Consider the following 14873-nt stretch of genomic DNA (forward strand, 5'->3'; position numbering starts at 1 on the left):
TCATTGATGGCAGCCTCGACAACAAAGGTCTCCACATTGCAGCCTCGCAGCTCATCAGAAACGATGGATGGCCCCAATACCAAACATAGCATCTCAAGTCCTGTCAACGGGACCCTCAACGTCAACGCAAAAGAACCTCAGATCACAGCCTTGAAGCATATCGGAGCTGATGCAACACCTCGGTGCGCGATACATGTTCGATGAGGATCCACACACACAATGCTCCACAAACCAGGATTGAAGGTACTTTTGTTCTGCAAGCCTAATTGGGTCACTGTAGCTGGCCCACGCTCCATCGCTGTCAGCCTGAACTTGTGACTTTTTCCCAGTCTGGCATGACCAGATATCGACAGTTGGTGCATTATTTCTCTCAGCACTCTTTTCTTTAAAAGTTTTAAGATTCAATATCTCTGGTTCTACTGATTGGACTTTTGTCGTTTTGGTCTTGCTTTATTTATTAAAAACTACTCTATATTTTTAACTCTGTTGTGAGCTCTCTTTTTGGTGTGTTTTCATTGTGTTACTGTTTGAAATGTTGCACACATACTTTATACATTATCTCTAAATTAAGCTTGACCGCTCTGTGTCAAGCTACTAGGGGGTTGCCACGCTTACTTTTCCAAAGCCAACTCAATTATGGGGGTGTCACGTGATCATGCCTTCATGCATAACTTCTAGGAGCTCAGTTTGTACATGAGGTAGCATAAATTGTGTTTTCACCAGAGGAATTCCATTGTAACTCGGCTCATACGTGTCCAAGCTTTTCTACACACACTAATTTATTATAGGGCCACCAAGTAATGAAATCCCATTTGTTCCTGTTATAAACTGCCATTCAACCCACATTCTCAGAAACTGCTTTAACCTCGTTATGTAATTTAAAATCGAAAGACCAACAGTTCGGAGAAGATCAATGTTTATTTTTAGAATTACTATGTCTGTTACTAGAGCTATTTAGATGAGGCGTAATGCTAGATCTCCGCTAGTTGTTTTCTGCAGTGCATTTAAGTGCGTCATATAATCGATACGCTCTGGTCTGCAAGCGTCAAATTAAACTCGCTAGCGTCTCCTGAGAAATTAGGGAAGTTATTGAACTCCCCGAGTCTCGAACCCAGTCTAGTTTATCATGTTTTCCGATCTGAACATGGGCAAGTGCGGTACCAAAGAAATACTGTTAGATTAAAAAAATTGGCACTGAAGGAGAGAAAAACTTCTAACCGCGCGCTACTGATTTAGATTTTTTAAAAACGAACGTGGAATGTTCCGAGCTGCCGTATTCTCCTCCTTCGGTGAAAAGGCGGTGGTTGCTAACTGGGTCCGGTGAGGATGAAGGCAGATGTCTTCCAGCGAGTAAACCTTCGATAAAAGTCACTTCGGGAGCAGCTGGAGGGGGGCAGGCAGCATTAGAATGCACTGCTCGCGCCCGCCTCGCGCCAATTCCCGGGAATATTTCCTGTACTCGATTGACACAGCCAGGTCCGGGCTGAGTTCGCAAACAGATGTTTGGCGAGCGCCTCTGAAGTCACGCTGGCTCCCCGCGCCGGATGTAATGTCGTATCACCGGGCTGTTGATCCTACACAGAATCAAGAAAGGCTACCTGAAGAAACAAATCCCCTCCGCTCACCAGCATGACGTGGCAGGCTGCCGCTGAGGTGCTGCGGGCGCTTTGTGGGCGCTGGCTTTAGCCTTCGCGTGAGGGGTATCACATCTGTGCCAGAGGTCTGTGTGACCGGCCCTCGTCCGATTCTCACCACCTTGAGCTGCTGGGGTCACTGGAATGGTTTGCTTTTCTGAAGAATGTTGAACGTTGAGTGGGAGTCGGAAGGACTGCAGACGTTGGGTATCGTGGTGATTGTCTGTGCCTCTCTGAAGCTGCTGCACCTGCTGGGACTCATAGATTTTTCAGAAGGTAGATTTTGTAATTTAAACTGTTTATGGATTTTATTGGTGCTATTTATTATATATGTTTGTTGATCAATCACTGCATCTGTTTATGTCGAAGTGGAGAACGCATGACATGACCCCGCTAACTATGTGTAACAGTAACTATGGGCAAGCTATGTGCGCTGCACATGCGACAAAAGTGCACATCTATGTCATACGTCATTATATTTAAGGAAAGATGACAACTGAAGGGGACTCTAGTTTTGCTGTCGTGAAGCACGATTGTTGATTTTTCAAATAGTGGTATTTAACATGAAGTTATATGAAATATGTTATTGCATTGTTCCGTGTGATTCATTTTATTTATTATATGGTGTCGTAGCCCCGCCGAAGCCCATTTTGATCTATTACCTAAAATGAAGTGTCGCCGTATGTCTCTGGCAGGTCGCTGTGAGTCCACAGGAAGGGAATGCAAAATGTCATCATAACATTTTCTGTGAAAGAAATGCTACTGCAGTTTTTCTGTGCCAGAGTACTTCATTGTAGAAACTGGATAGCACGGCAGCTGCCCTTTTGTTGTATTTCAGTTATTGTGGGTCTGTTACAGTGCTTTTAAAAGGCAGATCCTTGTCAGTGAGAACCCTTAATGTCAGTATATTAACCTGTGATAAGCCCCCTGGCAGCTGTGGCACAGACCAGACAGGCTTAACATAGAGGCAATGTGTATAGTATTTATGCAGAAGTAAAGCAGAAATCAAGTGGGAATGCAAAACAATAACAATTCCAAATAAATTGGGAAAATAGAACAAAATGTAATAAGCAAATTGATGCCAAAATAACAGAAATCCAACAAAGGGGAACCAGAGATATGAATACAATGATAGTCAGTGGTTGCTGTGGAACAGGCCTAGGCATACTTTGATGCTGAACATGATGGAGCGCGTATCAGATACGCTAACCATGTTTATCTTGTACAAAGATTTTACCTTCTGACTTTAGTCCTTTAAGTCCCAATCCACCACAGCAATACACTTCAAGAGCCCCCTCAGGACCTTATGGCAGGGCCGGACTAGCTACCGGGCTTTCCTTAATACACAATGCTAAACAAATGTTTTAAAAAGTACGCTTTAAAGCTATTTGTTTTGCATTGTTCATTAAGAAGCACCTGCAGCTACCCAGCAACAAAATCGGCCCCTCCACAGTGAACCTGGAACCCACCCTGCCACCCCAGCAAAAAACGCCGGGTAGCCAGTCCGGCCCTGCTTATGGGAGTCTCCTATATAGTCACAGGGTGTTGCAGGAAAAGAGATCTTGGGGCATATGTATCAAGCCCTTTTCCCTTTCGCAAACGGGCCGATTCTCAGAATCAGCACATTTGCGAACGGGAAAAGGTATCATCCCAAAAGGGCATCGCAAAATAAGGAATTGCAAAATTTGCGATTCCCTATTTTGCGATTGCATTTAAAGAATCGCAAATTGCAATTCCTTAAATGCGATGCAGGAAGCACCCAAGTTGTGCGATTTTGGCATAAGAAATCGCAAATTACCACCAACTTGAAGTTGGCGGTAATTTGCGATTTCTTTGAAAAATGCACTTTTTTTTGCCTTTTTCAAAGTGCCATGTGGCACACATACATGCCCTTGAGGCATGTATGTGCGCCACATGTGCACACATACATATTGCAGGGGTGCATTAAACACAAAGGGGTTCAGCACTATTTAACAGATTGTAACATCCAATATCAGTATTCAGGAGGCAGTGAGCACACCAAGAAGATGTCCAAATCCAGATGTTGATTTCTTAAAAGGATTTCTCTTTCTTGCGTCATTTTTCTTAAAAACAGAAGACCATAGCCGACGCGTTTCCTCTCACAACAAAACTTCTTCAGGACTTTGTAAAATGTCAGAAAAGTATGTTCAAAAGGACGTTGTAGAATTCAACCAAATATCAATGAGTCCAAATTTCCAAGGACTTATGTAGTAGACATTGTCATCAATGGCTCGGTGGCCCGCAGCGTGTGTGCTCGTCAGTTTCAAGTTTGAAAAAGTTTCAAGGGTGCAACAGGGTGACCTTTAGACACCCTTGCACCCCTGACATTGCATTCGCAATTTCCGAGTACCTAATGGGTACTCTTTTTCGGTATTTACAAACAAACAATTTAATAGTAACTTCATGACTGCGGAGACTCCACATTCAGGGTGGAGAACTCTGCACATAAAACGATAGGCCTTTCCTATCCACCCCAACTGCAGTGTCTCCGCAGTCATAAAGTTACTATTAAATCATTTGTATGTAAATAACGAAAAAGAGTAAACTTACACAAAAATGTAAGTTTAACTTTGTGAATCGTGCCCCTAGTGTCCTTCCACATCTAAAAATAAAATCCAGTTTTAGGTATTCTCTGTATTCCTAATAAACTCAGAAACAGAAATATGATAGGACAAAGGTGAGCTTTCAGCAACCAGACAGTGGATACACACAATTTGTTTTGTCATTATGTTTCCCTTGTTTGAAGTGCCCACTCAAATGTCATATGAAAAACCCCAGCAGACCTGTGATGCAGCTCTGGAAACTCCAGCAGGATCTGACACTGTGATATCAACAAGAGTCCCAATATGATGGAGGCTGGTCTGCCTAGAAGGACAAAAAAAAAGGTGCAGGCAAGGGTGTTAGCTACATCTTCTTGAGACAAGGTAGTTATCTTTTTTGTATCCATTTTTAAAAATCTTATTTTTATTTACCATTTCCACTGTTGCATACAGTTGTAAACCATAAGCAACAACCAACTTCAACAACATCTCAGTGTTCACCAGTCTGAAAATCCAATATTCCATGCCACTTCAGGGCTGTACCCTTTCCCTTATCAAGGGGAGTTACATCCATTTCTAGTAAGCGTGGATGAACCAGAGAACCCCTTGACCTTCCAATATCCCCAACTGTTCCCCCACCTCATCGCAGCAGCCCTTCCGGGGTCAGTATTTCCACCCCACTCATCCCCATCTGCTAACCCTTTGCCAGTGTATTGTGTGCCACCGGAGGAGCCCTGTGTTTGTTAACCTTCATGTTGCACTATCTCCTCCATGTCCTGAAATGCTGCAAGCGAGCGACGCCCAGGCCTCTAGGTCCTCCAGCAATTTTTCATTCCACCTACTACCTCTCAAAGTACCTCTTCTGCTGAAGTTCATTCTACAGTGTCCTTGTACCACAACAAGACCGAGGGTGTATAGCAATCATCCCATTACTATACACCGTTTGGCAAGGAAGAATGAGAGTTGTCATCTTAGAAGTTAATCAAGTACTTGGGTCCAACCCACAGGCCAGGATGATCAAGGGCACAACAACACCGCCCACTCCAAGGCCTTTTACTACTGTCCTGGGAGCAAGTTCACACCTCATTCACGCCCATTAAAGTAATAATTACTGACTGACAGATGGGAGACAACAAAATGCTTCCAAGGACTTCAGGCAGGGCAAGGGTAACATTTTTAAAAACATCTACCGAAAATATTTATTACGAATCGAACTGCACTATTGGATTGGGATTTTAATAAATATTTCAAAAGGTCCACAAAATAACTTGTAGATGTTTCCCAGGCACAGCTGACATTTATTAAATGTAATATTGCATCACAAAGCAACAAAAAAGCCTATGTTCATTACATTTAGACAGAATTATGACTTCATGACAGGGCCACTAGTCTACTTCCTCAAAATATAATTTTTCATAATGCCTAGGATCTAAAAAGGATGAAGCAGAACAGGAAAAATGAAGCAAATGATTAAATATACCTATCTACAATATCAACAATTATGAGTTGAATATTGCTGGGAGTCTTCCTAAATAGAGGTTCTCTTAAAACCCTCTTCAAAACAGTAACTCAACAACATGAGCTTGGGTGGCTTCTACCCAAATGTCACCCTCTCCTAAATTCCTATGTTATCTCATTGATCCTTCTAGATTCATACAGGGCTGGATCAAGAAGATTGCTACGGCAGTATGATTTCAGCTAACCTTTCTGTTTATAATTAAGCCCCTCATTCTCCTATAGATTTCAGGTCCAGGGCGCTGTTGCACCACACATCTTCAAAGGTAATGAAGTAGTCAGTGGTCTGTAAGTGTCATTATTGTCATCAACCATAGCCATTCTCCACAATGTGGCTCACTTACTCAACAGTAAAAAAAAAAGGGATCATATTTGCCACAATTCTAAAGAACTGTATTTCGGTGTCCACTTTTAAAATCAACTTCAAAGTCTGCTTTCTACTCTCTAAAGCACTCAACTTGAGTAAATCCCACTAACTTTCCCCTAAACTAATCATGTCTGATGGTATACATACTACGTGAACCACCTCACTAGCCAGACAGGTAATCCAGAAGTCTTATAAAGAACACACACATCAACAGGCTTTCTCTGCATCTGAATGAAAACTCTGGAATAGCCTCTTTCTGCATCTTAGAATTATGTTAACATGGTGCAATTCGAGAAAGAGCTAATTTCACCCATCTCTTCACAATCTTCCTATTGCCCTAGACCTCTCCCTTCCAACTCCTACCTCATCCATCAATGATGTTGTGTATCCGATCTCTTCTGCATTCACATGCATGTACTGTCCCCAGTTCACATTGTAAATGTGTATCCATGTGTCTCTATCCTCAAATGTTCTATCAATATTAGGTGTTTTATAAGCTGTCCACTGAGCCTTGTTATAGGTTTATAAAACCCCGCATTAAAAATTAAAAAAACAAAATCCACATTTTTATTATACCAATGCATTTTCATTAACATCTTCAGGCAAATTTGTGGTTTGATATGAGCATCAATCCTCCAGGCCTCGTGCTCCATGCTTATTTAGAGCTGCATCATTGTATATTATCACACTTATTCCCTTGTCCAACACAAAAAAAGAGACTCAGGTGAGATGTTCCAGTACGTGTATGCTTTGTCAATATTATTAAAGGTAAAATGGCACACCCTCTCTCCCACAACCAACCAGGTGAGCAAACAGAGAAAAGGCTTTTGCTCTGCATCAGACCATAAGGGAGAGGTATGGAGCAGCGGCCTGAGCGGCTGACCCCAGGGTGCAGGGCGCAGGGCTCACAGTTCGATCCCCAGAAGCAGCTCAGCACCATGTGACTCTGGCAAGTAGCTCACTTAATATCCCCAACGGTCACCAGCACCTGGATACCCTTAGGGGTGATAAGTTAATGATTTTCAAATCTGTAATTAATTAAAGGGAACCATGTCCTTCACAGTGCTCCATGTGGAGCAGAAACTGGCATGCAATTATAATCTGGGCACAGAAACAATCTGTCCAGAGCGCTGGTGACATCCCAGTTCATCGCTTATAAGTTCTCTTGCTAAAATCCATAACCAAGCCATGCATCATGTCCCTTTGTAGATACCACATTGCCATACCACATTTAACATGGAATAATAAATTACTTGCAGAACGTAAAATATAATATTGAAATCTACATACAGTTGTGTGTTAGAGCTTGGACATCTGCCACCCACTCACACTATTGGCAAATCAATACTCCATTTACACCTGTCTGCAATAATGACACTATGGACAAAGGCCAAACACAAAGGGAGGCTAAAAGTATATGTTGCAAATGGGTGCCACCCATTTAGTGTGCCCTGATTTTTTGCTTTTACCAACTAGCCGGTTTTGGCCTTTTTACTGTTGGTGAGTCTTACTACTCGTGCCTCACCCATGGTAATCACATGGTAAATGGACTGTATGTGTTTTCCGCCATTGTTCGCTTTTTAGTGCTGGCTGCGCATATGAGAATACCGTCATCCATATCTCAGTAACTGGTCACAGCTAGGCTAATGCAGAGGGGACTCTGTAACGTTAGATACTGACCTTACATAGGCTTTATAATATTATTAGGAACTCATAGATAAGGTCAGTAGGGCTTGCAGGTTTATCTGCAGTTACACTGTATTATACACATAGGGGAAATCTGCCTTAGAGTGCAGTTTCACTTCCCTTAGGCTTCCAAAGTTCCAATAGGTATGAAACTGGGGTGAAACATGTGCGCCCAGTTTGAATATGCATATCCCAAAATAATACATGTACACCTTGTGGTCATCCAGAATTGTGATATTTCCCTGGCTCATCTCAGGATCAGAGTCCAGGTCTTTTGTCACCCTGCTGGCAAGTAATTACACTACTCACAAGCAGAAGATACAAAGGCCTCCCCACTTAAAAAGAGTATTTAATAGTGCTTCACTTAGCTCCTGAGGAGAAAGAGGCCAGGAAGAAAATCTGCATTTGTTAATTAGCTGTCATTCTGTACTAGGGCTGGGGCATCCCATGCCCACTGAAAATAAGAAGGAAAATCAGACCTCTGGAGCCAAGCCAAGAGGGGGCTTCCCTTTGAAATTTTGGTTAAAAGTCCCTTGAAGTGATGTCAGCTCGGGGTGGAGCTGAGGCCCCCAGAGGAGATGTGAACAGGGTCTTCTTGATTGTGCCATCTTGAATTATCCCAGCATGTTGTACAGGAGGGTTGGGACAGGGGTGGAAGGGTGATGTGGCACCGTAGGATTGGCCAGGGGTCCCTGGCTTCTGGAACTGTCCACCCCCTGTGAAAGAATCTTGCAGAAGGGAGAGAGGTTTGTTGTTGTTGGACTCTGGACCTGTAATGCGACAGCAGAAAAAGCCATGGACAACTGGAAGGGCAAGCCCCCTAATGCTCAAATGGAGTAAGTACCCTGCCTACAGTTGACCCCAGGACCAATGGGTCTCTCCAGGATCAGGGAAGCTGGTTCTCTTACACCCCATAAGGACCAGTTGGGGGAAGATCTTGACTTCTGCACCGAAGCAAGAGGAGAGGAGCACCAGAGGACAAGGAAAAGGAGAAAGGCTGGCACAGGAAGCCAGTGGAACCAGCTCTCTGCAAAGTGTGCCATCTTAGAGGCCAGGTGGCAAGAGTACAGCACCAGGAGCAAAATTAGCTCAAGATTGTGAAAATCTGGCCTGGGTTCCCCATGCTATCCCTAAAGTAAAGGCAAGTCAGGTGGGACCAAAAAATCCAAAAAGGGGAATAACCAAAGAAGACGGGGCAGGAGCCCCATGCATCCAAGCAAAGCCACGGCTGGAGGTGCTTATTTAATATTCACACTCCCACACAGGAGCACCCCATAATGTCATGCAGGGACCAAAAAGCCCTAAGTTTTCTCTGGATGTGATGGGCTCAGTAGGACAGGGCACCAAAAATGTTTTCAAGAGAGTGTGGAAGGGGGCTGCAGGATTGCAGCAGTCTGCACCCCATAAGGAAATGTAAAAACTGATCCTAAGTTTGCAGGTTTGGAGAAAATATGACCTTTTTGGGCTCTTCAAGCACATCCAAGCCTGGAGCTTTTGTTCTTCAGATGGGAATGCAGTCTGCTCTAGAGATTGTTTCTGTGGGTGCATTTTATGTGGCCTGTGTGTTTTAAAAAAAGACACAGACATGTAATGTTGTTTCATGAATGCTTTATTAGCAAGGTATTGTTGACAGTGATTTTTCATGAACATTAGGAATACTTTATTGATTAGGCGTGCATGAAAACATGGTTATTGATTACGGTGTTTTTGGCATGTGAATTAATTGTCTTTTAATGTGTTAACCTTTGACAAAGTCAATAGGCTAGCCGTAAATGTTTTTGTGATGATCCCCTGACAAAGCCAATAAACCTGCTTTATTTAAAGTGACACCCTCCTTTATTGTGATGTTCTATTTGGTATAGGTAGGGGTTACTGTGATTGTGGTGAGTCATGACTGTTTTAGGAGTCAATTGTGATTTCAGAGTGTCACCAAGGTATTTCTATCTGCCTATGTATATATTTGTAAATTAATGCTTAGTATTTAGTAGTTTGTGTGTGTGTGTGGTCAAAGTACTCTTCCTTTTCAATGAAAAAGCACTGACTAGACAATCATTTATTGAGTGTCATTATTGTGTGCAAGTAAATGGTGATAATAAGCTAACACTACCTCCCCTGAGTAGGCCTTGGACTCCTCTGCTTTACTTCCCCGAGAGAGTCAAGTGCTACAATGTGGTACTTTGTTTCCAGTAAAGGTGAAATTGTGGGCATATTACTTGCACAGACTTCATATCCCGCACAACTAATAATCCAATTTCTGAAATTATGTTTGAAATATTTGCTCCCCAAACTCAAGAACGATTTAGTTGCTCCTTAATGGACATTTCCGCCACTTCAATCTGGTTAATGCTGAGATCAGAGCTCTAAAGAGCTACTTGAAGAACATGTGTCATGTTAGATTTAAATTAATTCATGTTGATCTTCATTCCTTGAATAAACCGACTGAAAAGATGGAGTCAAGCTTTTCAGATTTCTTAAACAAGACACTTGTGAATTTATGGGCAAATGTTTTTTCTTAATTGCTTTGATACAGAAATCAGTGGTGCAAAAACAAAATGGTTTGTAAACAGATTTCCAAAGAAGTTTTAATTTTTTTGTCAGAAATAAATAGTACCTTGAATTGAAGTTGGTGGTAGGCTACCACAAGCAATTATGTCACCATTCTTGTTAGGTCTGGGTAAGGTTTCCATAATTTACGCCTTAGCTGAATCCTTAGTAGCTATGACACAGAGCAGACAGGCGTAACTTAGGGAAATGTGTAAAGCATTTAGAAGTCCTAAAACAGATAAAAAGCCCAAACCAAAAAATAAAAAAATCTCACTCTAATTTACAGAGATAGAGAATATATTAATGAATAAAATGACACCAAAATGACAAAACTCCAAAAAGGGGAACCGGGGAAATTAATTTTTAAATATTTAAATAAAAATACCACCAAAAAGCTCAAAGTGCCAACAGCGGGCAATTGGCCAAGCTAGACTGTTTGAAGTCAAAATTTGAGGCCAACTGCATTGGATCACTGGTTCAATACAGGGACCAGGTTTGTCCATGTAGAAAGTTTACTTTTTAACTTGGACCTTTTATGGCAGTCCAAAATCCTCAGCAGGGCAAGCTAGCAGGCCGTAGGTGAGTTCCACGAGGCCGGAGAGCTGGTGGATGAATTCCTGGTGAATCCTTTGACTTTAGGCATTAAAACTCAGGTTGGGAGATATTCAAAATGTGCGACAAAGGAAGGTCCCGTGACAGCTGGATACTTCTTTGGAGCTTGGATTTCTACAGTGGGGCAATGTTGAAAGCTGGAGCCAAACAGGGCTCTACGAGGCCAGATACATTCTCCGTGACTTCTTGCCGTAACTGATTTTCTGCTGCGGAACAGAAAATAGCAGGAGCTCTGGCAAAGTCAGGCCCACCCTCAATGCTCCCTCAGTAGATTGACTGTCAGGTTTGTCCCGATGTTCTGTCATTCTTCAGAAAAAAAGTTTTGATAAGGTTTCTAAGTCCCAGTTTTTGGTTTGGGCATGAGGAGTATTGGTCTGTCATCAGTCAAGGGTTTCAGGTAATCAGAACCTTCTTGGGGCTTAAAACTCACTCCAACAGAAGCCACCACCAGGGTCCAGAACAGGTCCAGTTGAAACTGATCATCAGAGCTCTTCCTCAAAGTGGGCTTCTTTCAGCTTCTGTGTCCCTGCAGCCTAACAGGAGTTCAGCCAACTGACCCTTGGAGTCATCCTCTCAGTCCTGGTTGCAAGTGGGAGCAAGTCCAGCCTTTCGGGTTCTCCTCATAGGTCCCAATATCATGTGCAGTTCTTCTGCAGCCAAATATTGTTCTAACACAGGTGCCCTGGGGCACCATATATGTGCCTGACACTAGCCTGTGGGTGGGCTTAACTCCTAGCCCTTCCCTAACCAATAGGGAAAAGTCACCAGGGGTAACCTTACCCACTTTTGCAGCAGTTGCTGTGTTACCCACTGAAAACAATCCCATAGTGGCCCTCTCTACCTAAATCAAACAGTGGCAGATCTTTTCTTCTCTTTGTTCAGAGCGCCTATGCCCATACAAGAGGTGTGGCCAGGTAAATGAGAAAAACCCTCCCTATGGTCACTAAAAAATAGTTTTAGGGGGAGCTCCCCTCCCCCTGGAATTGGTGCCTGGCTAGCGAGACGAACAATAGAGGTGGTAGGTCCAGGTGTGAGCTACATCTGTCTGTGGCAGGGTAAGACCCTTTGAAGATAATTACATTTCTGGGCGTAGCCCGCATAGTGCTCTTGTTGGAGAATCATGAATATTCTCTACACCAAAGCCTTTTTTTCAGATCTGGGAGCCACTTCACAACAAATCAAGGACCCAATCAACTCCTGGGTGACAGCTGGCAGTTCAGGAAATTGGGATTCTTAAGGTTTTAGGGGGGCTAAGAGTAACCTTTTAAAAGCAACTCTTATGAATTTTTTGTTACAAATCCGACTTTACCAATAAATTGGATTGGTAATAAATATTTAAAAATGTGTAAGAATTAAAAGAAATTCTCGTTTCCAGGTGGATATAATTTCATTAACTTTAATAAAGTATGCAAATGCTTTCCTATGGAACAGCTAATCCTGCTACGCTGAAAATAGTCTTTAGGGCACTGTCAGGTTGAGGGCAAGATAAAAATGACACTTTTTCATGTCCTACTTTTATATAGCATGCACCCTGCCTTATGAATATTAAAGGCCTACTTAAGGGGGGATTTAATAATATGTAAAAGGAGTGTGTACGCCTGTCAAAAGGGGCTATTTTGACATCAAATTTGCAGTTTAAACCTGCAAAGCTAGAATCCTGGTGACAGGCCAGCAGTCATGTTTTGCATTATCACAGTAGTGATGGCACAATATAAGCTGCAGTCCACTAGTGACTTTTAACATTCAGGTCCTGGGTATATTTTGTACCATATACTAGGGACTGTGCAGAATAAAAAATAACAGCATCAAACTCTAGCAAAATAAGGAGGTGCACACGCAAAAAGGGGCATTTTCCTACATATCTATAATAGTTTCTTCATGTATTCAGAGAGTGTAAATTTACAAGGAAAACTGATTAAACTCTAAATAAAGTCTGTCATTATTTTCTAGTCTTCACATATAGGGGCCGATTCCGATCCTGGAAAAATTTTCTCCGTACGAATCGTATCCGGATTTTTTTCCGTACGAATCGTACAAGTACCGTACAAACTGGCAAGTACGATTCGCATGGGAAAAAATACATACGAATCGCATTGGGAAAATTCCCCCATACGTCCTCGGGTCGGAAAAAGTGTCCGACACGTCCCCTGACGATTTTACGTACGAATCGGAAAAATGAAGTCCGAGCGCGCAAGTACGATCCATCCCGTCCGTCCGATTGTACAACCGTATGGAAAAAACACCGCACGGAGTGAACCTCAATAGCAACCATGGAGACATGTGCCCGCATACGCGCCGTCCCCCCCAGCCCCCCGTATGTACGCGCCGTCCTCCCCAGCCCCCCCACGGATGGACGCGCCGTACCCCCAGCCACCCCCGCGGATGGACGCGCCGTACCCCCAGCCCCCCTCCGTGTATGTCCGGTGCGGACCTCCACCCTGGTTCGTGAAACGCAGCCTGAATGCGTCCCAACGTCACGTCGGCGCTTTCCCGGATCACATTTGTATGTATATTTTCGTCGGTCGGTGTTTTTTACGATTCGTATGGAAATGGTGTTTCCGTGCGAATCGTACTTGCATGTTTGTAATGTTTTTTTCCCGGGTACGAGTCGGACGGAGAAAACGCTCCGACCGACGGTTCGTACCCGGTTTTTCCAGGATCGGAATCGGCACCATAATGTAGAAACAATAAATTGTGTACTTTCAAGAAGAAATCTCTTATAATATTTAAGGACTTAGTGATCATTTATGGCATGCACAACTTTTAGTGAAGAATGAAAAGCTCTTGTAATTCATTCCAAAAAAGCATTAGCATCTAGGACATGTCATCATTTCAAACTAATTCATTTGTAAGACTCTAATTGATTTAACTACATAAGATCAATAGGATCATTTCCTGTACAAAAACCAGACTGATCAACTCAAAAGATTGTATTGCAAGATTTATTTATTTATTTATCAGTTATATAGCGCCTGAATCACCCCCGAAGGGGTATCTGCGCTAATGGACAGACATGACAGTGCTGATGCTATGTGAGGCGTCCAGAACAGAAATGTTTTCAGGGACTTTCTGAAATGGAGATGGTCCAAGCTCTGCCTTAGTGCAATAAGGAGCGAGTTCCAGTTCCATGGGGCAAGATACAAAAAGGCTTTCCCCCAGCCCTAGACTTATTAACCCGAGGAACTTTGAGAAGGGAGTTGGAGCTAGACTGGAGGTCTCTAAGAGGGTATACTGGCAGAGTTTCTCAGCAAGCTATGTTGGACCAATATCATACACTGCCTTATGAATGATGCAGCACACCTTGATTTTTATTCGTTTACGCACCAGAAGCCAATGGAGCTGCCGCAGCAGCGGACTTGAGGATGATCTACAAGTGGAGTTCAGTACTAACCGAGCTGCTGTATTTTGGCCTACTTGTAAGCGATCTAACAAAGCCTCGTTAGCTGAAATCAATAAAGCATTACAGTAGTCCAAGCGACTCAACACTAATGTCTGGATAAGAGTCCGCCGTATATGGTCAGAGAGGAAGGGAAATACTCGTCTCAACAGACTTAGCACATGAAAGCATGAACTCACAGTATAGGTCACCTGCTCCTTCATATTTAGATTCTGCTCAATGCGTACCCCCAGGTTTTTTACTGATGCCCTAGGGGCGGGAGAGACACCCAGCTCCCCAGGCCACCACTCTGGTGTCCACAACAATGCGGCCTCTCCGAAGAGCATAATCTCTGTCTTTCCGGCATTTACTTAGAGAAAGTTGGTACACATCCACTGAGATATTGCTAGAATGCCGGAAGAGAAGGTGGTCCAGGCTGTTGTGGACAATTTATTGAAAGAGAAGGTAAGCTGGGTATTATCCGCGCATGATATTGGCACAAACCCATATGTCCTCATGAGATCGGCCAAGGGAGCAACATAGATATTAAATAGCGTAGGACTTAGATAAGATCCTTG

General features: G+C 43.1%; 1 protein-coding gene across 1 annotated transcript in view; it reads left to right on the top strand.

Moving 5' to 3' along the window:
• The first annotated feature begins 1798 nt into the window (after positions 1-1798).
• The window catches only part of KCNIP4 (potassium voltage-gated channel interacting protein 4), a 618256-nt gene continuing 605181 nt past the window's right edge, over positions 1799-14873 (top strand). Inside the window, exon 1 of the mRNA XM_085643329.1 lies at positions 1799-1910. Within this exon, the coding sequence (XP_085499455.1) occupies positions 1799-1910 (112 nt within the window). The remainder of the gene's footprint in view (positions 1911-14873) is intronic.

The sequence above is a fragment of the Triturus cristatus genome, chromosome 2_2, assembly GCF_964204655.1.
Source record: "Triturus cristatus chromosome 2_2, aTriCri1.1, whole genome shotgun sequence".
Lineage (NCBI taxonomy): Eukaryota > Metazoa > Chordata > Amphibia > Caudata > Salamandridae > Triturus > Triturus cristatus.